This window comes from Saccopteryx leptura, chromosome 2 (assembly GCF_036850995.1).
Source record: "Saccopteryx leptura isolate mSacLep1 chromosome 2, mSacLep1_pri_phased_curated, whole genome shotgun sequence".
Lineage (NCBI taxonomy): Eukaryota > Metazoa > Chordata > Mammalia > Chiroptera > Emballonuridae > Saccopteryx > Saccopteryx leptura.
Window position 1 is genome coordinate 127212724 of NC_089504.1, and position 27941 is coordinate 127240664.

Genomic DNA, 27941 nt, shown 5'->3' on the forward strand with positions numbered 1-27941 from the left:
AAATATGATAAAACAATAGTAAGAATATATTTGTTAAGGGAACTGAATACAACTTTATCAAATAAAAAATACTACATGAATACTATGCACCCAAAGTATTATTAATCATTTTAACATGACAGCAATTGATAGGGTTTGAGATGACTCTAGTCAGATAAATGTTTCCAAGTAAAAGAATGTGACTGAAACAGTGTTAAGGATTTATACCTGCCAAAATTTCTTTCAGCACATGGTTTTAATCACAATAACCTAACTGAAAAAAAATTCAAGGAATAAAAAATTTAGCTAGTGAAAACAGCACTAAAATGATTATACATATTTTCTTTCTAATATTTAGTAATGAGTTTTGGTACCTCCTCAAATCCTGAATAGGTACTACTTTAAATTTATTTCGTTCACATACATCACATTTTTTATAATGCTGCCAAGGTATGGATGAATCAAGTTATATGTCAAAAGTTATATTCTGCGAAGTATATATTTTCATTTTTAACCACTTATTTTGTTCAACATTATTTTTTATAATTTATATTAATATAAAAATTAATGTTATGAACTTGCAAAATTCTATGTTTTCTCTTTGTATTTCTAAAAGGAAATGAAGAATTTAGAAAAATGATCCACTATGTCTAATCATTAGACAATATCTATTTAGAAGAAAATGTTTCAGTTGTTTATATACAAAATAAAGATGTTTAAAATAACTTACATTCATTTTAGGACACAAAATATCTTGTTACATTTTGGTTAAGAATTATTAAATTATTCTTTAGTTTACATATGTGATAATGCACTTTTTAAGATGCTTATTTAATATTCTAAGAAAATACCTTGTGTCTCCCATTTTGTACTGTTTCTAACTAAATAATGATTCTGTGCAGGTAATAAGGATTATAGTTTAAAATAGTTTATAATCCAGTTTGGTGGTGTGAGCTGGGAGTCTGTGCATCTGCCTACTCTGCTACCATCTTCAGGTCCTCTCCTAGTTTAAAATAGTTTAAAATAAAAAAAAATAAAAAGACAAGTAGAACTGATCACTGGCATAATTACATTGTGCTTTATTGAACAAACAACAACATATAATTTAGAAGACAGGAATTCACAAGTCTGTGTTAAATAAGCATTTTAGGGATAGGTCTCCATCATTCAAACTATTTGTTACAGAAAACATTCATAATTCACTGCACTGAAAATTTCTCTTGCAAATCTTTTAATTCCTTTAACATTTTCATATGTTTAAAACAAGTTAAACTATTTCAGTCTAATAAGCTTTGAGCCCAATTCCAATTTATCAAATTGAGAATGGTAACAATTTTATTTTAACAAATATAGCAAAAAAACAAACCCAAAAAACACAGAAACAAACAAACAAAATAAAACAATGGACAAGAAACTTGGTTACTACAACAGATGACCTCAGATAGTTTCATACAGATGTTACTTTCCTATGAAGGCTGATAAAAAAATTCCTCTGGCATATATTCAAGATAAGTAATAAATCAAAAATACATCTTTTCAAACTTTATAGACAGGTGAACACTCATACCTGCAGGTAAACATACACTTATCCTTACATTTGTCTTTCTAAATATTTTTCTTTTCAGACTCAACTTTTCTGAGGAAAAAAAAAAAACGGAATAGAGTGCTAGAAAATATATATTCCAGAGTTTGATAATACTTTACATTCATTGACCACATCTCTCCTAAAAAATGCCGAGGGTCAATTTTAAAAAACTAAATCCCCCATGGTGTACGTAAGATAGCCACAAAATCTTCATCCTCTACTATTCCTATACTTAGGCCTTCATAGTAATCTTCAAATTCACCATATGACACTTCATCAGACTTGCTGCAGACTTCTTTTAATGTTTCTAGAAAATATAATTTGATTTCTTCCTCTGTGGAATGGCCTGAAATATACAGAAAAATGGGTTATAAAAGTACAAAAAAATGACTGATGATAGTAAAGCAATGTTTCATCACCTTGTAAGACCTGATCAACAATTTGAAATCTTATGTCAAACTACCCTCTAATCTATTGAAACTTGCATGAACTAGAATTTAATGGTAATGAGTTTAACTCATATTTAAGACATCTTTTAAACTTCTGGTAGGGTGCATATTATATGTATGGACAAAATAATAGTTATTCTTATATTTCTTAATGTTTTAAAGGACTCAGTTTCATTTCCATTAGAAATAAGGAAAGAAAAAAGCAAAGAATTTTAAAGATTTCCAGTCTGTTAATATAGTGATGCAATACATGAAAGACATATCGACATTAGTTATTCTATGAATCAGTTACTCATAATTGCAGCTAGAAAATATTACTGTAAATACAAGATTAGAGGCCTATGAAATGTTTGCTGGAAGAACTTATACTTGATTAAATCATTCTGTTTTAATCTCTGACATTAAGTAGGCTATTTTGATTGGGTTATTATAAATATGATTGACTTTATCCTATAGGAGTATGCTATTGAGAATCACATATGTAAACAAAATTATAATTCTTTAGTTTGTTATTTAAAGACACAACATAAAATATCTGATTCATCCTTTTTAAAATTCATTTGAATTTTTAATCCAGAAAGAGAATAATAAACTTTTCAAATAAGTAACTTGATCATATATTGGTCAGTTAAAGAGAAAGATCCATCTCAACTTAAATACTATTTTCTTGGGAAGCTTTCACTGACCACCAGAATGTAGATACTTCATCATAGAACTCTTCTTACTAATTTGCCACACCCTTCACTCCTGACCCTCCTTGCACTGATCCACTTTTAGGATCTTAAAATAGAACAGGAAAAGAGACATTCATTAATTTTTAATAAGAAAAGAGGAATTAAGAGATGAAAGGAAGCCATAGATGGTCAGATAATACTCCAAGAAAATAAACAAAGGCCCATATACAAAGACAGAAAAAGAGTTAGAAAAATCTATGTGACTCTATAAATCATGTTATCTTTTAATTTAAGGACAGTTGGTATAAATCATTTTGAAGTCATATTGCATTTTAAAATAACAAACTTAAATTGGAATACCACCTTAATTGTTTGTCTAACAGTATACACAATATTATGGTAAGAGTTGGCTCTTTTTCAAATATCAGAGGTTCTCTAATGGTCTTAACAATTTATTCGAATGTGGCTTTCAGACTAAAAGAATAAAATCTGAATAGCAAAATACTTGCTGTCTTTTAAAAACATGTGAGAAGTAGAAAACAGTGACTTTTAAAAAAAAAAGGTTGAATAAATAAGGACTAAACATTATGCTCTATAGAGATGGCAATATAAAACAATAAAGTGAATTTGTGATTGTTAATCAAGGATAAAAATTAATCAAGATCTAATCCATGTAAAAATATGTACCTGTTGGCAGAGAGTTTTCCCTCTCTGTTTACCATCCATATTTTTGAATAGATAACTTTTCACACTATCTTTTCTATAAAAACCATTTTTAATTTAAATTTGTTTCAAAGATTCAAGAATTTCATACCTCCTTTGCATCCCCCACCCAGGAAATGCCAACCTTCTATCATTTGTAACTGACCTTTCTTGTTAATAAAAATATTAGATTTCTAATTCTATTACACAGAAAAACACTTGATAAATTCCAAATCTATTAAACTAAAAGAGTAAAATTTCTATTAAAGCTGAAAATACTTTTTTTTTTCTTTTTCTTTTTCTTTTTTTGAAGCTGGAAACAGGGAGAGACAGTCAGACAGACTCCCGCATGCGCCCTACCGGGATCCACCAGCAGCCCACCATGGGGCGACGCTCTGCCCACCATGGGGCGATGCTCTGCCCCTCCTGGGCGTCGCCATGTTGCGACCAGAGCCACTCTAGAGCCTGAGGCAGAGGCCACAGAGCCATCCCCAGCGCCCGGGCCATCTTTGCTCCAATGGAGCCTTGGCTGCAGGAGGGGAAGAGAGAGAAAGAGAGGAAAGCGCGGCGGAGGGGTGGAGAAGCAAATGGGCGCTTCTCCTGTGTGCCCTGGCCGGGAATCGAACCCAGGAAAGCTGAAAATACTTTTTAAAAATAAATTATTTATTTAAACAAAGTAAAAAGAAAATATTTTGTTAGTTAAATTATACCTGATCTAAAAGCCTTAATTTTAAATTAATTTAAATTGTAAACAATCCATATCCTAAAAATTACAACTTGTAATGACAGATTTTATTTATTTATTTATTTTTGTGACAGATACAGAGAGAGGGACAGATAGGGACAGACAGACAGGAAGGGAGAGAGATGAGAAGCATCAATTCTTCATTACAGCACCTTATTTATTCATTTACTGCTTTCTCATATGTGGCCTGACTGGAGGGCTACAGCAGAGCGAGTGACCTATTGCTCAAGCCAGCAACCTTGGGCTCAAGCCAGCAACTTTGGGCTTCCAGCCAGCTACCTTTGGGCTCAAGCCAGTGACTATGAGGTCATATCTAGGATCCCATGCTCAAGCCAGCCATCCCATGATCAAGCCAGTCAGCCTGTGCTCAAGATGGCGACCTCAGGGTTTCAAACCTGGGTGCTCTGCATCCCGGTCTGTTGCTTTATCTACAGTGCCATTGCCTGGTCAGGCTATAATGATAGATTTTAAAAAGGATGGACTGAAAAAGACAGAAACAGTCACAGACTTTCTCGTTTTTAAGACTGTTTAGTTTGCTAGCTTATCTTCTTTAATGTGAATGAAAAGACAAGGTATGTAATTTCTAACAAGTTTGCCCAACAATAAAACAAAACCCTCACCAACAATTCAATGACACATTACAAAACTAAAGCTACTTAAGCAACTTTATTAAGGTTATTAGAGGAGACAACACAAAGAAAAAATACAGGATGTTGAAATCACCTAATTTTGAAATAAATAAACAAACTTGTTCTTATCTTTCTTATGACTAATTAAAGGAAAAAAAGCAGAGAATGAGATGGGTTTTAAGGGAAAGATATACTATATATAACTAACTAACTAATAATAGAAATTCTCTATGGGCTCTGGCCGGTTGGCTCAGTGGTATAGTGTTGGCCCAATGTGTGGATTCCCAGGTTTGATAGTCAGGGCACACAGGAGAAGAGCCCATCTGTTTCTCTACTCTTCCTCCTCTCCCTCCTCTCCCTTCTCTCTCTCTCTCTCTTTCTCTCTCTCTCTCTCTCTCCTGTAGCCATGGCTCAATTGGAGCAAAGTGGCCCCAGGTGTGATGGCTCCATGTCCCCTGCCTCAGGCACTAAGAGGAGCTCAGTTGATGCGAAACTGAGCAATGTCCCAGATGGGCAGAGTATCGCACCATCATGGGCTTGCCAGATGCATCTCGGTTGGGGCGCATGCAGGAGTCTGTCTCTGCCTCCTCTCCTCTCACAGAATAAAAAAAGAAAAAAGAAAGAAAAGAAATTCTCTTATGGCAACTGTAGTTTATTTAAAGTCACTGATAAACAAATTAGGTTATTTTGACCTGAAATATATTGCTAAAAATTGGGAAGCCAGTGGTGATTATTAGCTTTAATCTTCAGAACATTTTCTGTTTTTTCTTCACTTCACAATGAAAAGTAATAAACTATTTATAAGGGTTAATAACATAATAAACAAAATAATTACTATGTATATTTTTAATATTAAAAAGGGAAAATTCTAGAATAATAATATTCTATAGTATTTAACAGTATATAATCAAAATTATGAATTAAAAATTATTCATTAAATATAATTACAAATGGTCAATAAATACACAAAAATATGTTTAACCTCCCTAGTAACCAGGAAAATGCAAATTTTTAGCCTATTAGATTGGCCAAAATCTGAAGTAAAATGAGTTATCCAAATAATGACAGTATAATCTGGTATAACCATCTTACAAAGTAATTTTGAAATATCAATTAAAACTTAAAATTCAGATATCCTAAGTCTTGTTACCTTAAGAAAATGGGCCAAAGGAATGACAGATAAGCATAATCATTCCTTTATTGGTAGCACATCAATAAATAAAAATTAAAAGTCTTCCAATAGGAGACTAGTCAGGTAAATTGTAGTATGTGTAGATATATACTGTGTATAATACATATATATTAGCAAGAGAGAAGGACAGACAGACAGGGAGAGAGAGAGATGAGAAGAATCAATTCTTCATTGCAGCATCTTAGTTGTTCATTAATTGCTGAGATATGCCTTGATGGGGTTGGAGGTGGGGGTTCCAGCTGAGTCAGTGACCCCTTGCTCAAGCCATGGATCTTGGGCTTCAAGCCAGTGTATTTTGGTCTCAAGCCAGCGACCATGGGGTCATATCTATCATCTCATGATCAAACCAGTGACCCAGTGCTAAAGCCGGATGAGCCCATACTCAAGATACTGATCTTCGAGTTTTGAACCTTGGTCCTTTGCGTCCCAGGTTGATGCTCGATATACTGCACCACTGCCTGGTCAGCGGTAGCATATTTATTTTTAAAAAGAATAATATGCAAGCCCTGGCCGGTTGGCTCAGTGGTAGAGCATTGGTCCAGCATGTGAACATCTCGGGTTTGATACCCGGCCAGTACACTCAGGAGAAGCACCCGTCTGCTTCTCCACCCCTCCCTCTCTCCTTTCTATTTCTCTCTTCCCCTCCCGCAGCCAAGGCTCCACTGGAGCAAAGTTGGCCTGGGCACTGAGGATGGCTCCATGGCCTCAGCCTCAGGTGCTAGAATGGCTCTGATTGCAGCAGAGCAACACCCCAGAGGGGCCAAGCATTGCCCCCTGGTGGGCATGTCAGGTGGATCCGGGTCAGGTGCATGTGGCAGTCTGTCTGTCTGCCCCCACTCCACCCCACTTCTCACTTCGGAAAAATACAAATAAAAAAGAATATGCAGTAGATAAAAATAAGTAGCTTTATGTGAATTAACACAAAAGAGCTCTAAAAGATACTGTTGAGTTTAAAAACTGCATAGTAGTAGGTTTAATGAACTGTTCATAAAAGAACTTCGAAAATTGTTAGCTATTTATAGTACATAAACAGCTATGAAAATCCATTAAGGACTGAAATATATATACATATTAAGTAATAGTAATTGCTACCTCTATAGAGGGAACTGTAATGTAAAGAGGGAAGTTACTATAGCCAAATGTTTTCAATATAATAAAAACATTGACAAATGAATTGTGTAAAAAATTTAAGTCAGAAGAACTGTAGTAGGTAACGACTCTCTAGAAATATTCTGAGACGTTTTCTATATCCTCAAATTTTCATAGACATATGTATGTTCATTACATGTATAACACTACCCCTAGAGAAAGACATTCTCTAATTCTGCCTTAAATCCTCAAATTTAAGCACATTCAATAACCTAGAGAACTTGCACATGTTATTACCTGTTCTCTACCTATGTTCTGTTTTTTTTTTAACTTCAATTCCTCACTATCTCAATAGGAAACAAAAGTGTAATCTTCATTATAAGCATCAAAGAAAAAAAAGTATAGACAATAGATCTAAGAATTTTTAAATAAAGCTCGAATAGTTCTCACTTTTTTAGTTTAAAAATAAATGTTTATTCCTCCTCTAATTGCCTCAGGTCTACATTATAAATTAAAATTTTTTGAAGATATTTTATTAACTAACATTTTAGAAATGTAATGCATTTCAACTCATAATAATTACCTGAAATTACTTGAGGATGCTTCTTTGCACAATAACATTTTCTTATGTCTATAATAGACACACTGCCAGTTTTGTTGAAATCCAGTTTCATAAAGGCCTAAATAATGAAAAAATGTCACTTTTCCTATAAAATTGTTAGATATGCAAACCTGATTTTTTTATTCTGCAGTAGTTATTTATAAGCTCTAAACAAGACAGTTTAAAAATACTAAGTATATGAAGGAAGCATCATGAAAAGTATTGGAACAAAATATTAGGTGTCAAGCAATGGTCGTTGGCACCGACTCAATGCCAATAGGAATCCCAAATTTGGGGTACAGTGAAGAAGAAAATTACCCAGTGAGAACAGCTCAGCCATGATACAGTATTGCTATGAAATAGTTCGGTAATGTTACAGTTCAGTTATGAAACAGCAGGCTGTGCAACAGCAAGGCTACAAGGTGGTTCTTGGGTGAAGCAGCCCTCCAATGAGGCCCCTCTCACAAAGCTCTGTTCCTCTCTGGTCTGCTCTGCTTTGCTCTAGTCCAGTCTGCCTGCTTTGCTCTATTCTGGTCTGAGGACATGTCTTCAGTGTTTCAGCTCCAACTGGGGAAACACAGTCTTCAGTCTTCAATGGAAAGGGAAAGTGGACTCCCTAAACCAGATGAAAGCTGACTTATAAAGAAAGAAAGCTGTGACCCTGGATCCTAATTGGTTCATCCTCATGCAAATGACAGCTCCTAATCCTCACAGTTCGATTGGTCCAAAAAGTACTCTCTTGATTGGTCAGAATGGAGCCACTCTGATTAGTCAGTAAGACTCTAGTGAGGTTATCACTACACAGCTCTACATGGGGAAAATCTCAGTGCTATAGGTTGAGAAACAGTTCCAGGAATCCCTTTATAATTTGTTTGGTGTAAGGTTTTTATTGTGTCTTTAGCCAGTAGAGATTTTGATATTTTTTCTATCTGAGATTGATACTTGATGCAATTGTCTATGCTACTTTATACACAATAGCTTTGTTTCAGTAATACATACATATACATTTTATATTAGGTACATGAACAAAAGAGAGAGAAAACTACATTACTCAAAAGTATGTTCTAAAACTGCCTACCAAAACTGGAGAACTGGAGTAATATTTAGTTTCCCATAAAAATCGGGGCTTCTGTTCTTAATTAAAATTTAACATGATCATTTCAATCTTTATTTTAACATTTATCATGCAAATTATAAAATCCAGAGAACCATCTTAGTCAACCTAAGGTAACATGTATTGAACCTTGCCTATGGAGAGCCACAACATGAAGAATTTTACATGTATTATCTCATTCAAACCTTACATCAACTCTGTGAGATAAGGAATTGAGGTTTGAGATATTTAAAAACACATATAGTCACATAGCTAGTTATTTATGGAGCTAGCAATTTATGGAACTAGTAATTTTTGAACCAAAATTTGATTCAGATTTTATTTTCCTTCTGTGATATTTTCCTAAAACATGTGCATTAATTATTTAGCTTTATCCTGGGAAACCTGTATTTGTATGTATGTGTTGCTTGTGTTTTACTAAAAACCAAAATATATTACAGGTAAAGGGATTTAAAACATTTTCAATAGTAATACATTAAGTTTTACAATAAGGAATTTAACAATCTATTAAAAGTAATTATTTAAAAGATAATAAAGTTACCTTTCGAACAAATGATTTCCTATATTCATTCATTTCACCAATCATGGCACGTGTGAATTCTCCATAATCAACCTTGCCATTGCCACTGTCATTCAGAATTAGCCATGAAGACTCAAAATGCTAGAAATAACACACAGAGACCAACCACTCTTACATCTTTCTTTAAGTTGTATATGACTACAAGATAATAGTATTTTGTTATATCTTTTGTAGTCCTAAACAAGGTAGAGGACTTAAGGAAATACAAAAAAAGTTATATATAAATCCAATCAAAGGCACTCAGAAAGCTATTTAAGGAAATTCTGTGGAGTTCAGTTCTATAAAGATAATAGCTGTTTAGAGGTCTCAATAGACACAAATTATTTTTTAAACCCAGTTCCTTTCTATACAAAAATAAAAACTGCTTACCAGTTAATTCGATTTGAACATTTAATAATTTTTAGTTATTATCTGTGACAATTAAAAACTCACTTCAGGTTCTGGAATGCCTCCAATAGCATTAGGACCACTAACTAAATTTCTGTTAGTCTTCATGCTTGAAAGAATGAAGCATAGTATTCGAGTGGCTCTAATATTACCTCATAATTTCACCAAAAGGTATTATTTTGAGTAAATCCCCTATGCCAGTTTGTTCATTGTACCATTGGCACTTACTGCTTTAATAAATGCACTATTTAATAGAATGTTCTATTTCGAGAGTTCCTAAAAACAAAAAAATTACAGCATGAGATTTTCTTACACTCAAGTAACTATATTCTTAATGTTTGAGTAGAGTTGTTAGCTATAAATGAGACTCTAAAATAAAACATCTGACAAGGTGATTGACGAATAATATGTACTCAAAAATATTCTCTTCTACTTCCTCAGAACTTTTCAAAGAAAGCTTTAGCAAGAAAAACTAAACCTTAAGATGCTCTGCTTCCTCCCACCCCCGAGTTCTCAACAACCCATACATTTTAGGTCTGTCTTAACAACCTGTACATGATACAGACTTTAAGTGTCTGTAAAATGAGCTTTTAAGTGTGAAAATGAGCTTGACCTTTAAAATCATAAGTAATTTGGATAGTAAAAGATGAATTTGTTTATCCAACTCATGGAATACTAGAATTAAAAGACAATGATTGAGGCTTAAAAGAAATAATTTTCAAGAATTGAATAGTTTACCAAAAAGTGGCAACAAATTTATATAACTCTTTTAAAGTTATGGTACAGAATGAAAAATGATAATTAGTTGAAAAAACACTGAGTTTAATTCAATGATAGTATCTCTAGAGAAATTAAACTATTTAGAATGCATAGCAATTTTTTTTTTTAATTTCCTATCAGGGAGAACAACTGTGCCTTACTATAAAGTATTTCCACAATTAGATCCAAGTTAGTGATTCCTACATTCCTATTTTATAGCCACTTAATTTTGCTTATCATTATACGCTCTGTCTCCAGTGGCATCAGGGGGGTAAACAAGATATGTTATTTTAAAAATAATAATAATATATATAATATATATATATATACTGTATACACACACACACAAAAGGAAGCTTACTCATATTTTCATAATATGTTTTCATGTTAGAGGCCTTATATAATTTTTTGCTTTTATTCCTGAGTATAATTATAAAAATTTAGCAAATCAACCAAAAACAGAAGTATTGTGGTGATGGCAGGAAGAGTACTAGATCTGCCTAGGTTATCTGGGTTATAGTATTATCTCAGTTATTGATTATTTGTGTAATTGTGGATAAAGACACCAAGGCTTTCTAATTTTCTATTGCTGTTCTGTCTCTTGTTTGTTTGTTTGTTTGTTTTGTTTTACTAAAGGAAGAGGTCAAGTTAGATAATCCATAGCCTGTGTCATCAAGCAGGGTCATAAAATTAAATGTTGCAAAAAACAACAAAAGACAGGTTCACCACAACAATAATATACATCATCATATTGGTACAAATGTTATAGTCAATAAGGTATATTCCCATGTAATTTTCTCACTTGAGCTTCAAAGCTCAAACACTCTGACTATAGGTATTATTTCTAGACTTCCCAGGCTGAACCTGTCGATTCAAAATGTGAAAAGATCTACTCAAGATGACACAGTTCAAGTGGTAAGGCTACGACTTGACGTATATCTCATCAATGCAATTTCCCATGTTCCCTCCACAAAATACAATATACCTTCTGACAAGATCATTTGAAGCAAAAGAGAACAATGAAGGGGATTTTTTTTATCTGAAACTCTTGGGGTATATTTGTTTCAAATTCATATACTTTTAGAATGAAACCCAAACTTCTTAGCATGGCATGCAAGTCTTGAATGTAATAGTCCCTCCTAAGCTTAATTCTCTTTATTCTTCTCTTTTCTTCCTTCCAAGTATCTATCCATTTAAACTAATGCATTGTGTATTTACCCAGCACTTGCCATATGCCAGGTTCTACTGAAGGTGTTAGAAGTAGAACAAGAAACTAGAAGGACCCTCATCCTTGCCCTGATGGAGTTTACAGTCTACTTGCAGGCAGAGCCAGAAAATACTTACAAAGTGGCATAAAGAAAATAAAATGGTAGAGAGAGGACCAGAAATCAGATGGAATGCTCTTATAGACAGAAGTTTCAAGGCAGTAATCTCAGTAGAGAAAGCTGAGGCCTTAATGGTGAAAAAATCCACCCATTTAGAGGAAGTTTATTCACAATAGAGAGAATAGTATGTGTGAAGGCTCTGGAGGAAGGGAATGAAGGAAAGAACCACTTGCAATTCCTGGACACACCACACTCCCTCTCCCCTCCATGCCATTACATCTAATTCCTCATCTTTAAAATTCAACTTGATATATCGGCCTCCAGGAATCCTTCTGTGATCTTCCCTCTCCTTCCCTGGTTTAGGTTTATCCCATACATTCTAATAGCATTCTCTGCTTAACACATATCATTTTTTTGTAATCACTTATATCTTTGTATCATTTTACTATGAAGACCTTAGAGCAGTGGTCCCCAACCCCCGGGCCGCAGACCAGTACCGGTCTGTGGGCCATTTGGTACCGGTCCGCAGAGAAAGAATAAATAACTTACATTATTTCTGTTTTATTTATATTTAAGTTTGAACGATGTTTTATTTTTTAAAAATGACCAGATTCCCTCTGTTAAATCTGTCTAAGACTCACTCTTGACGCTTGTCTTGGTCATGTGATACATTTATCCATCCCTCCGTGAAAATATTTTCTGACATTAAACCGGTCCGTGGCCCAAAAAAGGTTGGGGACCACTGCCTTAGAGTGTAGAGTATATCTTCTTAGAGCTTAGGACAATGACTGGTTAATATGCTTTTAATATTTATATGTTAGAGAAATGAATGTTAAAATTTTATAATTCACCAGGACTGCCTGACCAGGCGGTGGTGCAGTGAATGAATATTGGCCTGGAATGCTGAGGACTCATGTTCTAAACCCCAAAGTGGCTGGCATGGGCACAGCTCATCCTGCTTGAGTGTGGGGTCACAGACTTGAGCGTAGGATCATAGACATGACCCCATGGTCGCTGGCTTGAGCCCAAAGATCGCTGGCTTAAGCAAGGGGTCACTGGCTGTGCTGTAGCCCCCATCCACTCCCTGGTCAAGGCACATATGAGAAAGCAATCAATGAACAACTGAAGTACCACAACAAGTTGATACTTCTCATCTCTCTCCCTTCCTGTCTGTCTGTTCCTGTCTGTCTCTCTCTCTGTCTTTCTAAAAATAAAATTAAAAAATATTTTAAACAATTGGCTTAATACTAACAACAGGGCATAAAAAAGGAGACAAATGAACTACTCAGCATTTCAGTAGAGAAGTGAAGACTATCACCTAAGAATAATAAAACATTCACTGCAGTGAAGGAGCTGTGGTACATACCTTTTCAGACACTTCTAAGTGAAACACTTTCAGAGCTTGCTTAAAATCTGCTTTGTCTAAAAGTCCATTTCCTTCCTTGTCTACTTGTTGAAAATATTTTCTCAATCCCGTCAAAATACGAACACCTCTTTTATGTAGCTGTTCTTTTAGCTCATCTGTTTAGGAAGAGGAGAGATGGAAACTAATAGTTCTTATTCACAAATGCATCAAATTACAATTGTCTCTCATGTAAGAAAATTAAAGTTGATGTAACTGATGTAAAAAATGTCAAACAAATATATGTATGACTGATTAAAAAAAATACTTTGGAAAATGGAATCCTTTTAATAAAGAAGGTTATACCAGAACTATAGCACCACTGTGTGGTGAAAGTGTTATATTTTAAATACAGGAAAGTAATGTTACTCTTTATCAGCAAAAAAATCACCTAAATGTTACAAATAACATTTTATTTTCTAGGCATCCTCTTCATCTAACAATCCTGCATTTTTCATCTCTTTTGTCTTTCTTTGCTGTTACCAAATGAATTTTAAAAATTGACACCAGGCAACTCACTCAAAAATCATCAGTTCAAAATGTCTAAAATAGTTTGCAATTTCCAAATTATAACTTATATGTGAAATAACATCAAGGTTTTGGGGTGTTATCCTATACTGATATATTTAAAATTTCTCTTTCTTCCAGGAATTCATAGAGATTATGTTCTTGGGCCTCTAGCATTCTCTTTGTGGGTCAGTAATTTCACTTACTGTAGTTTGTGCCATCTTAAGAACATGTAAGGAACTGTTATTAAAATATTTACTAAATACAATACATTAGAGAAAGTAAATGTCACTAGATACAATAATGACAAAGATTGTTTAGATCATGATAGAATAAGCAGTTTACTAACAATGGCATTAAGACAGTGGTGGGATTCAGCCCCTTCTCACCAGTTCAGCAGAACCAATACCTAATTTTTGTTGAGTTGGGCAAACTGGTTGTTAAAATGGCACTTGTAATCAGGGTTCTCTCTAAGCTGCCCAATGTGGAAATCACAAATTTACATTCCTTACTCTTTTTTAAAGTTCATCTGCGCAAGAGTGTATTCTAAGCACCCATAGTAATGTTCATTCCATTTTTAGGAGAAAAAAATTGCAGGTGAGGGTGCCAATCAAGAAGCAATATGGAAATATATATCTTAAATAAGTTTGGTGGTTTTTTTTGTCAGGTATTAGTTAATATTGTTTCATTAATATTTAAAACTCTTTCTTATAACATAATATAGTTTTTTGCACCTCTTTTATTGTTCTTATTTAAGTATTAAATGCATGAAATAATAAACTACCTTTTGGTATATCATTTTTTTTACACTTAAAATGGTCATTAGGGCCAAGAACTGGTTGTTAAATTATTTGAATTCCACCACTGCATAAAAAATATTTGAGCCCTGGCCGGTTGGCTCAGCAGCAGAGTGTAGGTCTGGCATGTGGAAGTCCTGGGTTTGATTCCCTGTCAGGACACACAGGAGAAACTCCCATCTGCTTCTCCACCCTTCCCCCTCTCCTTCCTCTCTGTCTCTCTCTTCCCCTCCCTCAGCCAGGGCTCCATTGAAGCAAAGTTGGTCCTGAGGGGCTGAGGATGGCTCTATGGCCTTTGCCTCAAGCACTAGAATGACCCCAGTGGCAACAAAACAACACCCAGATCGGCAGAGCATCGCCCCCTAGTGGACATGCCAGGTGGATCCAGGTGCATGTGGGAGTCTGTCTGACTGCCTCCCTGCTTCTAACTTTGGAAAAATACAAAAAAAGAAAAAACAAAGAATATTTGAGACTTCTAATACCAATCACAGACAACTTTTAAATGTTTTTATTCTTCTTACTCCTTAATCATCTTTAAATGATAAATCAGAATTTATCAAAGTTTATAAATCATATGTTGATTTTTGTCTATTACTTCTAGACTATTAAATTCAATGAAAGATTTGTCTGAGCTTAATATACCCAGTAGTTAGAAGATTAGACTAAAAATAAAATTTGTAACGTTTTAGTGTCCAGAGCCTACATACATTACCACTATGAGAAATTAATTTAAAAAACTCTTTTGCCCATTTTAGTGATTAAGAGATTTACAAGCTCATATATCTATTGAATGACAGAATCAAATAAATCTGGCTCCCAGCCTTGTATCTTTATATGTATATGCTAAGCCTCTATAAATCTTTTTAGATATCATCTTAAGCATAAAACAAGTATTATATTACAAAATCAGTTACATTTAATTCCGTTCATGAATAAAACCCATACTACACTAGTTATTCAATTAGACAGGATCATAAAGAGAATCGTAAAAATATTTTTAAACAAATAAATACTTCTATGTATACAATTAACTTATAAAATATAAGCAAATAAATATAAAAAAGTGGCATAAGACTGCAAAATATTTGAAAAATACTGCTTTACTACTTACAAAGAAAATTGTTAAATATTTAAAATAATTGAGAGTATAGTAAAATGATACATACCTTGGATGGCTTTGAAGACCAGCCTATCATTGGCTTCTTGACTGGTTATATCATCCTCATGTTCTATAGGATCAGATCTGCAACTGACATGCTCACAGTGATAAAAATTTATTCTGTTTTGTAACCCAGAATATGCAAACTCTAAGCTCTTTCCTGCTGTAGACCCAATGAAACTCTCAGCAGTTGGAAGAATGCCTAAAAATTAATCAAGTCGGCCCTGGCCGGTTGGCTCAGTGGTAGAGCGTCGGCCTGGCATGCGGGGGACCCGGGCTCGATTCCCGGCCAGGGCACATAGGAGAAGCGCCCATTTGCTTCTCCACCCCCCCTCCTTCCTCTCTGTCTCTCTCTTCCCCTCCCGCAGCCAAGGCTCCATTGGAGCAAAGATGGCCCGGGCGCTGGGGATGGCTCCTTGGCCTCTGCCCCAGGCACTAGAGTGGCTCTGGTCGCGGCAGAGCGATGCCCCGGAGGGGCAGAGCATCGCCCCCTGGTGGGCAGAGCGTCGCCCCTGGTGGGCGTGCCGGGTGGATCCCGGTCAGGTGCATGAGGGAGTCTGTCTGACTGTCTCTCCCCGTTTCCAGCTTCAGAAAAATACAAAAAAAAAAAAAAAAAAAAAAATTAATCAAGTCCCACTTTCTGCCTGCTGATTTAATCCCAGGAGGATTAAATATGCTAAATGAAGGGCTAACATCCTTAAAACCTTCTAAGAACCACCTTTAAACATTACATTCATTTTTGTAACTATGTCATGTTCTTTTAAAATAATTAAAACTACTAAATTTAAAAGCAGTTTTACCTTACAAAGTATAAAATGTAAAAATGTTATTTTAGAAAGCAAAAAAAAATGCATTCATTTTGAGCAATACAGTAAAATGACATAGTACAACAAACTTCTTATAGCCAATCTGAAGGCTATGGCCTGTAATGCACATATAGTACACCAATTAATATCATTTTGAGTTATATTTATCACCAAGAAACACTTGTAAGAATAGCATATATTTACCACTAAGATATACTTAGCAAGAATAATAGAATATATAAAACATAATTGCTGTAAAACTCAAATTCACTTAAAAGTATTTTAAATTCATAGCATTATTTTCTCATTATGCATATTAACATATAAGACCTAAAACATTTTTTAATGCTAAAAAAAAACCATACTAAAATGTGGGGAAAATTATTACTATTGTACTATATCTAATTTTTTAAATTTTATTGCTGTTAATATTTTATAAAATAAAAATGTTATAGCAGAGGCAAAAGTAATAAAGTTAGCTTTAACATAAAATGGGACACTTTTGTTCTTTACTTGATTATAACTGTTCCCACATATGAAATGTAAGACAGCACATAAAATAGACAAATATAGCTATGCCTTGTTTTAAAATATATAAACCTAAATAAAGTCAAAATGCTTTGGGATAGAATAATTTTAAGATAAAAATGTTTTAATAAATGATAAAATGTTTTCACTTTATCTTCGAAATGACAAATGTATGTTTGACTTACCTGAGAGAATCCAAAGCTCTCTGATCAATATTTGTGATCCGAAGTATAAATAATGTATTTTCTTTTATGCTTTCTGGAAGTCTGGGATGATCAGAACTTGAAAATGTCAAGTTTGCACCCTAAAAAAATCAACAGATGAACTATTTAAAGCTTAGAAAGTCTATAAGAAATAAAATACAACTAATACTAATTTAAAAAATTCAATTTGGATTATGTGGCACGGTATACTTTTCTAATGATTTTTAAAAAGCATTTTAGAGACCATCCAGAAAGCACACAGGCTTCAGCTAACATAATGGAAAAATAAGGGAACTAATCTCCCAATCAACCTCTGAATTAGAATAATCTTCTATTTAATAATCCATGTAAAAAATTAATATAAGAACTCTATTTTCATAAGAATCTTAGATAAATTATTAAAATCAAAATAACATTTCTAAATTAAGCTAGTGATCCACAGAAATATGCATTCAAATTGATGAACTATGATAGATCAATCACAATCTTTCACCTGTTTTTTTGATAATAGTACATAAACATAAAACTTAGTTTTGCCTGTTAGGTCGTGGCGCAGTGGATAGAGCGTCAGACTGAGATGCAGAGGACCCAGGTTCGAGACCCCGAGGTCGTCAACTTGAGCACAGGCTCATCTGCTTTGAGCAAAAAGCTCACCAGCTTGGACCCAAGGTCGCTGGCTTGAGCAAGGGGTTACTGGGTCTGCTGTAGCTCCACGGTCAAGGCACATGTGAGAAAGCAATCAATGATCAACTAAAATGCCACAACGAAAAACTGATGATTGATGCTTCTCATCTCTCTCCATTCCTGTCTGCCTGTCCCTATCTATTCCTCTCTCTCTGTCTCTGTAGAAGAAAAAAACAACAACTTAGTTTTAAACTAATTAGAGCATAAAGGCTTCAATAAAAATATTCCTATCAAACATCTTTAATCTACTTAGAAAATTTTTATTATTTTAACTTCTGAGTCACTCAAATAAATATGCTCAAATGAGAACAGTCACAAATTTAAAATAAGAAGTTTAATTTTCTTTCTTTAAAATAATAGGAGAGATTTCTCGCCTCTCCTTTTTTTTTGAATATTTACTTAAGAAAACTTGTAACTATAAGTGCTTTCTCCTTTATTTGAAACATACACAAATTCTTTTCAAATTATAATGGTAAGTAATTAAAGAGACTGTGAATTGTGTAGCAGGGTTTCACATGTAAGAATGTACATAAAAGTAAATGTGTGTATACAGGGAGTCCTCAGGTTATGACACAGTTCCTTTCCTAACACAGTGACGTAACCCACATTTTGGTGTAAGCTGAAACACACCCTAGCCTAAGTCACTTACCTATCCTAACACAGTGTAGGAGCTATATGATAAAGGCCAAAAAAGTCGCCAAAGCAACACAAACAGAACACTTGCACTTTTAACAGCCCAAAATGGCATAGGTAAGTGTAGTAGGGACACCAACTCCCTCACTCATATGCCGCGTTACTGCATATTCTTCCATATACGCAACCAAATTATTGTAGTTCACCCACGTATAAGTCAACACTAAACATATAAGCCAAAAAACTCACATCTCAATTTTTTAAAGTTGTTATGGGAGTGAGCATTGTAAACTCAAAACATCGTATGTCAAGATGGTCATAACCTGAGGACCCCTGTATACACATGAGTACATAAGGGTACATCTGTGCAGTCTGTGGCGGTGCATCCAAAGCTGTATGTCCATGCACATGAATGAACATATGTAGGTACACTTATGCATGTGTGTCTATGGCCACGTGTACACATTTATTTGAGTATTATCTTAATAGTTGGCACTAAAATTTCTTACAGGAAGTGTTTAGAAAAAATATTATTGGATAATATAGAAAAGATAAGTTCCAGAGTAATATCTGGAAAGCAGAAGAAACACATACACCTAAAAAAAAAGAGAAGATAGAATATTTCTGCATAAAGAAATGGAATATTGTAGAGAAGAGGACATGATGGAAGGAGTCAAGAAATGAAGAGGTGGGCCTTTACCATGGGACATAATCAAGGACCACATTTCTAAGAATAAAAATGTCTAATAATAAATTGTAAGTTGCTGACACTGCTGTAATCTTCCTCCATGTCCCTTTCAAAATGTCTGCCACACACACAGAGCATTATATCCATGGTTTGCATACAGATTCCCACCACCCTCCCCTCCTTCTTTTCTTTCATGAAAATCATAACAGGGAGCTGAGTTCCACATCTGCTTCAGGTGACATGGAACAGGAAAAGTAAGAATAAGCCACAAACTATACTAAATTATTGGAGACAGCACTCATAGCTGGAGGTAATTTCAAGTGTAGATAAGCACTGTGTATCCTTTCTGCAGGTGGTGAAATGGGAGAAAAAGTTCATTTTCTTCAGATCACAATAGGCAGACTTGAGTGATATATCTATATTTTATTTAATCTAATTTTAAGATGTAAAGTTTGTCCTCACCCAGATTTCTCACTTAATAGTAACTATATCTCATTGACTCTACCTCCTGAAGATTATTTTACATTTCTAAGAAGCTTCACAGACACAGCCTCTTTGCCTAATTGAAATTGCCTCCTTCCTAAATTTATATGCTTCAGTTCAATCTGGTTCTTCATACACAGTCTTTAATATATTTTCCATATAGTAACCAGGAAATCTTTCTAAATCACAAACTCATTGTCACTTCTCTCCATTCCATACGCACCTTATCTTTCAATGACTCCCCAACACAATTTAGGTAACTCTTTAACAGAGGCTGCTCTTAATAAGCCCTGACTCATTCTTGACAAAACCAACCTTGAACTTTATACTCCAGAGAGACTTTCCCTACCCTTTCCTATCCTCTAACTAACCTAACTAACCCCTCTAGGTGAAGTTTGTTTTTTTTAATTTATTTTTTATTATTAATTTTAATGGGGTGACATTGATAAATCAGGGTACATATGTTCAGAGAAAAATCTCTAGGTTATTTTGACATCTGATTATGCTGCATTCCCATCACCCAAAGTCCAATTGTCTTCCATCACCTTCTAACTGGTTTTCTTTGTGCCCCTCCTTTCCCTCAACCCCCTCCCTCTATCACCCCACCCATAACCACCACACTCTTGTCCATGTCTCTGAGTCTAATTTTTATGTCCCACTTATGTATGGAATCAAATAGTTCTTAGTTTTTTATGATTTTCTTATTTCGCTCAGTATAATGTTATCAAGGTCCATCCATGTTGTTGTAAATGATCTGATGTCATCATTTCTTATGGCTGAGTAGTATTCCATAGTATATATGTACCAAAGCTTTTTAGTCCACTCATCCACTGACAGATACTTGGGCTGTTTTCAGATCTTTGCTATTGTGAACAATGCTGCCATAACCATGGGGGTGCATTTCTCCTTTTGAAACAGTGCTATGGTGTTCTTGGGGTATATTCCTAAAAGTGGGATAGCTGGGTCAAAAGGCAGTTTGATTTTTAATTTTTTGAGGACTCTCCATACTGTTTTCCACAGTGGCTGCACCATTCTGCATTCCCACCACACATACTTCAAAGATATAGAACACATATTCCAAAAATTTATATGAAACCAAAAGAGAACACAAATAGCCTCAGCAATATTGAAAAGGAAGAATAAAATGGGAGGTATCACACTTCTGGATATTAAGTTATACTACAGGGCTATGGTACTCAAAACAGCCTGGTACTGGCATAATAACAGGAATATATATCAATGGAACAGAACAGAGGACCCAGAAATAAACCTACACCTTTATGGACAACTGATATTGGACAAAGGAGGTAAAAGCATACAATGGAGTAAAGACAGCCTCTTCAACAAATGGTGTTGGGAAAATTGGACAGCTACCTGCAAAAAAATGAAACTAGACCACCAACTTATACCATTCACAAAAATAAACTCAAAATGGATAAAAGCCTTAAATGTAAGCTGTAAAACCATAAGCATCTTAGAAGAAAACGAAAGCATTAAGCTCTCTGACATCTCTTGCAGCAATATAATTGCCGATTTATCTCTACGGACAACTGAAATAAAAGACAGGATAAACAAATGGGACTATATCAAACTAAAAAGCTTTTGCGCAGCTAAAGACAATAAGAACAGAATAAAAAGACAAACTACACAATGGGAGAATATATTTGACAATACGTCTGATAAGGGGTTAATAACCAAAATTTATAAAGAACTTGTAAAACTCAACACCAGGAAGACAAACAATCCAATCAAAAAATGGGCGAAATAAATGGATAGACGCTTCTCCAAAGAGGACATACAGATGGCCAATAGGCATATGAAAAAATCCTCAACATCACTAATCATTAGAGAAATGCAAATTAAAACCACAATGCGATATCACCTCACACCAGTCAGAATGGCACTCATCAACAAAACAACAAAGAATAAATGCTTGCGAGGATGTGGAGAAAAGGGAACCCTCCTGCATTGCTGGTGGGAATGTAGGTGAAGTTTAGATGGCACTTTCTTCAGGAAGCTACTTTGATCCCACAAAGCTGAAACATTTCCCTTCCTATTTGACAATGTTTCCAATCAGACTAAACTCAACAATAGCAGGCAATGGTTCTCTCTCCAATGCTTAGACTACGAATATGCATATATTTTTTACATGAATGATCACTGTGGATAGTGCTGCACTTTAATCATGAAATAACATGTGAATATAATGATTTAAAATGTAAGAGCACAATACAAATTGTAACATTATCTATGATCAACCCATTCTAGAAAAATTTTTTGTCACACCATATGCTTGGAGTTGCATCAGGTGGAAAAATCACAAAGATAAGCTACCTATCAAATATATTACAGCTCCAGAAGTCAACTATCCTTCTGTGTAAAAAAAGCCATGCATCCTCAGAAGATAAGAGACTATTTTAGGTGGAGCATTACCCCTAGTTGTATTGAAGTAGCGCCTTACAGAAGACCACAGCCCTGTAAAGCCTTTAAAAACAACAACAGACAATCCCTCCTGGGCTTATATTGTAAATTTGATTAGGGGCAGAAGATGGTATTACAGGAAATAAATGTTAGACTTAGATTCAAACCCCCAGGGTCTGAACGTGAGAGGCAGAGCATCCAGGGAAACATTAACCATTAGCCATTCATACAAATAAATGCACCTGCCCAGGAAAGAGAGAAAATCAACTGAAGATGAGAAACCATGCACCTCCAGCCCTACAGGATCCCACAAAATCTGACATCTGGAACGAAAACATCATTTGTCTGCACACACTTAACTTACAATATAAAGATCACCAAGTTGGTATCGTTTTCCTTTTCTTCGTCCACGCTGATGAGTATAAATGTCTTTTTGAATAAAAGGAAGCACATTTGTTCTAGATGTTAAATGACAAAGATTGAAAATTATTTCCTTCTCTCAGAAGTAATCATCCTGAGAGTTGTAACAGTGTTTTATGGCTGGCATACCTATTTTTCCCAAATTGCCGATATTCATAAATTGTAAGCGACTGGTCATGAATAAAAAAGAACCCAACCAGTTCTCTGCAAGCATCACGTCCATTTCTAGATAAAGAGAATAATTTCAAAGATTTTTATATAGGATAGTTTTTAATTAAAATAATAAGCTAAAATCATCAAATCAGAAGACACTTTCTTGAGTGTCTGACAATGAGCAAGCGTTATGGGAAGCCACAGAGAAAGCATGCCCCAGCTTGCTAAAGTGTCGATTTAAGTCAGATTTGTATGGGGAAACTTATCATACACTGCTATGAGTGTGAATACATAGATCACTAATTTGATATAGACTTTTAAGATAAAGTGAATGATATTTAAAATATGTTGAGCTTGCAAGAAAGCACTCTCAAGGATGTACAGTTATTATCTTTTGTCCAAGATAGATTCAAATCATTAAACAAACGTGACAGTTTAAAAAAAAAAAACTTTACCATTAGTGTACAGAAAAAATATCAAATAGCATTATGTTTTATTGGAAGTTTATAAAACAGAAAATAGATTTTAGTATTATTTACTTTGTCATCTTGTATCTATCAATAATCTACTGTTAGTTTAAGCTATTACCATGAAATTATATAAAGAAGCTTACATAACAGTTATGTTTTATGTGTTTTAGAATCTTCTAGTAGTAATATATACCTTTTTAAAACTCACTACTACATTTTTGAAAGTCATTTTAAAGTCATATTTTAAATAACTTTAATTAAAATTAAGTTCTTATTTCTTAAAATTTTTGTAACAAATTAACTGATATACATTACCTAAAAATGTTTCTTCTAAATTTACATTTTCACTTGTTTGTGACAAATTTAACTAATCTCATTACTGTTATTTCTATTTGAAAATAGATTACATTTTATAATCATAAGATTAAAGAGTTAAAAGAAATCATAAATACCTTGATATGATCCTACCATCAAACTGCACTTTATGAGAAAGCATATTTTCAGTGAATGTAGAATGCGTTCTTATCCTGTTAAGAAACACATTTGTTGACAATTTTTTAAAGTTATATTCATTTGACATAAACAATAAAAGTACAAAAAAGTTCTTAATACTTTGAAATGCACAGAGTGCATTAAAATGAAATTATAAACCTTTTTTTTCAGACTGCTAATTGTAGCAGATGCATACAAAATAACCCTAAAATATAGAATGCAAAACATAAATAACTCTTATGATAGCATGTAGAGTATCACAGTGCTTATAAAAGTCAATACGGAACAAAGATAGCACATTTGTGACTGGCACTGCTACAGTGCTAACCCCACAAGCATTTCTAGCCTTACTCTCCTTGCCTCCATTCCACCATAGAATTTGGTTTTTTTGGCCTTTTTAGGTGACTGAGAGACTCAGTTCTGTCAATAAACTTCCAAGAAAGACTTTGATTTGTCCTGATAACAAAGTGACATGGCAAAATCCCACCTGTGTACAAGGCAAAGCTATGATGCTAGCAGCTCCTATAGCCATCAAGCAACCATGTCAGAAAGGCCAGTAAAATCTCAGAGGAAGCCAGCCCAGAGCTGTGCCATCTCTGAGCCACTGAACTAAAACCAACAACAACCAGAAGCAGCTAGCTGTATATGGAAAATAAATCTTGACTTGTTCAGGCTACTATCAGTTTGGTTTTCAGTTAGGAGGAGCTCAAAACATTCCGTACCAAAATATCAGAAGAGTGGAAAAGAGTGTTGGATGAGGATTTAGCTTGAAATTGGTCCAGTTATGAGAACTCAGATCAGTTACTTAATTTATATAACCTTCAGACAACACTGAATGATCTCACAAAGGCTGCTATTCTTAAATTTCTGTTTAATAATATGAAGCATAACCCAAATGCACAAATCATGGCACTTTACCACTACAATCTCCTTTATGCTAAGAAATCTGAAGATTCAGTGATATATCTTTACCCACCTTTCTAAATAGCCTTATGGTATTCCCTGCAGGTTCAATAACATTGCAATAATGTAAATAGTAAGTAAGTGCATGGGGGAATAGTATCTTGAAATGTTATACCTCTGTAAAATCTAGGTCTCTATGAAAGGTAAACAAGATACAGCCAACATGAGTGAGTGAACCTAATGAGTTTGTGAACATCGAATAGAGCCATAAAAGCTCGGTTGTCTCAGTTCAATGTAATCCATTAGTATTAATGCGATTATCAAATGCCCATTATCTGCCATACACAACTCTAAATGCTGAGAAAATAACAGCACTAATAATAGTTACTAATAACACTAGTTATTAAAATCACTTTATGTGTATCAGTTCATTTAATGCTTGCTATAACTTCATGAAGTATTATTATCCCCATTTCACAAATAAATTTTACAGAGTCATACAATTAGTACACGGCAAAGCTAGAAAAAATCACCTTGCTCATAACCATTCCATTATACTGCTTCTCAAAGGTGAACAGAATTCAGTTTAACAGCAATAGGTTGAAAGAATGCTTTAAGGAGTCTAGAGTCTCTTTGAAAATATAAAAGTAAATAGGCATTTATATCATAAGTGGAAAGTTCCATGTTTTGGATTTAGGTATCTGATGAGCAGCACCAATAATCTAAACAGTTTTTGACCAATAGAGAAATAAGAATTAAGCAAATCAAGACCAAAATATGAAATATATTATTGATAAAGCCTTTGGCATCCATGGCTTAGGAATGCAGCAACAAAAAGCTAAGCCCTTGACACTAGAATTATACAGACTAACCCACTCATTTCCACTGGGGAAGAAGTTGAAAAGCCTAATGCATTGGACAGAATGTGTACTTCTGCAAACAGCTGACCCCTAAGGGAAAGACAAGAGGAAGGGTTGCACTATACTGTACGGGTAGAATTTTTTCATCTTTCTATGGGAATAATGAGTAAGGGAGAGAGGGGATGAAATCCATAAATTCAACAATTTTAATCAATATTCCTGTAGAATTTTTCATAGAACTAGACTAGCTAAATCAAAAATTTCTACTAAAGACCTTGTTGAAGCTAAAAAAGCTACATGTATTTAATATAAAGCAATACTAATTCAGATAGAATACTATTGGTGCAAGAATATGTTACAGACATATGAGACTAACGAAAAGGCCTAGAAACCTACCAGGCATTTTTAACAACTTGATATATGACATAAAGGGCGTAAATTGGAGAGATAATGAGCTTGTGGTAGGAGATTTCTTTAAGAAGATAAAAAGGAAACTAACAAGAAATGGAAAGAATGGCAAACTGGTCTACACTGAAATTAAGTGCTCTGACCAAAAAAATGTAAGGTCACCACAGAGTAGGAAAATGTATGTACAACAAATACCGTATTTCCCCATGTGTAAGATGCACCTTAATTTTGGGGCCTGAAATTTGAAAAAAAATATATTACTAAGGTGACTAACTTTGTACAAGGAAAAGGAGGACAAAAATAAATGGAAGAAAACAATATCGTAAATAACAGAAACATTTTATTCATTGCAACAATAATATACTATAATATGATAAATGCATAATAAAAACATTTGTAATATTTTATATTGTAATTATGCTTACATGCCTATTAATTTTTAATAAGAATTGTAAGAAGAAAGTACTCATTTAGATACAAATATGTCACATCACACACGATGGATTGACTCTGCATCAATCAAATACGGACATTTACAGATTAGTCTTCCAATACCAAAAAGGAGGACATGTAGGAGGACATTTTTCAAGGGAGGATGGAACTTACAAAAGAAGGACTGTCCTCCCTAAAGGAGGATGATTGGTCACTTAATATGATATTACATAAAGTTATTGATCTCAAGTTTTATTCATCATAAAATTCATACAACTTCTAATCCGTGAGAAAAAGAGAGAAATGCAAGTAAAAACATCTATAACCACTGTATAAGATGCACCCAGTTTATAGACCCCAAATTTTTTGAAAAAGGGTGTGTCCTGTCAATGGGAAATATGGAATAACTAAAAGAGAATTATAACTAGAATTATAAACAAGTTCTACAATCAATATGAAAAGGTGACCAAAGAGACTCGCAGGGAAGTTCACATAAGAATATATTTAGATGACTAATATACATATGTTAAAGTGCTAGATTCCATTAATATCCAGTGAAATGTAAATTAAAATTACAAATACATCCCTATAAGAACTAAAATAAAAAATATAGACAATACCAAGCATGGGCAAATATATGGTTCAAGTAGCACCCTCTCCTGCTACTGATGACAGTGCTAATTAAAATGACCACTTTGGAAAACTACTTGCGAAATGTTTTAAAACTGAACATATGCATACTAAATAGTCCAGCAATTTCACTCCTAAATATGAACTGAGTAGAAGTGAGTACAGATGTTCAGCAAAAAGCAAGCACAAAATGTCATGGCAGCATTACTCATAAAGAGCCAAATGTCCACTAGCATCTGTTTATAAATAAAATGTGGTATATTTATAAAATGAAATACTGTACACCAATGAAAATAAAGGATAACTACATATAATAACATGGATAAAATGCATAAACATAATGTTGAACAAAAGAAGCCAGATACAGAGTCTAAATTTTGTGATTTCATCTAAGTGCATCACCAGGCAATTAAAATCCATGATATAAGGATAGACCAAGCCCCTGTGGCAGAGAAAGTAGATAGTAACTGAGAGATACCACAAAGGGTGGAGGTTGGGGTACTGGTACTTGTCATGTTGATAATAGCCATTCTAACAGGTGAGAGGTGGTCTCTCATTGTAGTTTTGATTTCCATTTCCCTAATAGCTAGTGAAGTTGAACATCTTTTCATACATCTGTTGGCCATTTGGTATGTCTTCTTGGGAGAAGTGTCTGTTCATGTCCTCTTCACATTTTTTAATTGGATAGCTTGTTTGTTTGGTGTTGCGTTGAATGAGTTCTTTATATACTTTGGATATTAACTTATTATTGGAACTGTTATTTGCAAACATCTTCTATTTGGTTGCTTGTCTTTTCATTTTGTTGTCTGTTTCATTGTTATACAAAAGCTTTTTAGTTTAATAGTGTCCCATTCATTTACTTTTGCCTTTACTTCCCTGGCCTTTGGCATCTAATTGATAATCTCTTCCCTAAAACCAAGATCCATAAGTTCAGTATTTATGTTTTCTCCTACACAATTTATTGTTTCAGATCTTATATTTAGGTCTTGGGTTTATTCTGAATTAATTTATGTAAATGGGAACAAACTGTAGTCGAGTTTCATCTTTTTGCA

The 27941-nt window shown here is 34.2% G+C and overlaps 1 protein-coding gene across 1 annotated transcript in view; it reads right to left on the minus strand.

Moving 5' to 3' along the window:
- Window positions 1–1061: 1061 nt before the first annotated feature.
- Window positions 1062–27941, minus strand: part of CAPS2 (calcyphosine 2) — a 153627-nt gene continuing 126747 nt past the window's right edge. Inside the window, exons 13-18 of the mRNA XM_066368692.1 lie at window positions 17195–17313; window positions 15683–15759; window positions 13177–13331; window positions 9301–9420; window positions 7628–7724; window positions 1062–1910 (exon numbers count right to left, since the gene is read on the minus strand). Of these exons, the coding sequence (XP_066224789.1) occupies window positions 1735–1910; window positions 7628–7724; window positions 9301–9420; window positions 13177–13331; window positions 15683–15759; window positions 17195–17313 (744 nt within the window). The 3' untranslated portion in view covers window positions 1062–1734. The remainder of the gene's footprint in view (window positions 1911–7627; window positions 7725–9300; window positions 9421–13176; window positions 13332–15682; window positions 15760–17194; window positions 17314–27941) is intronic.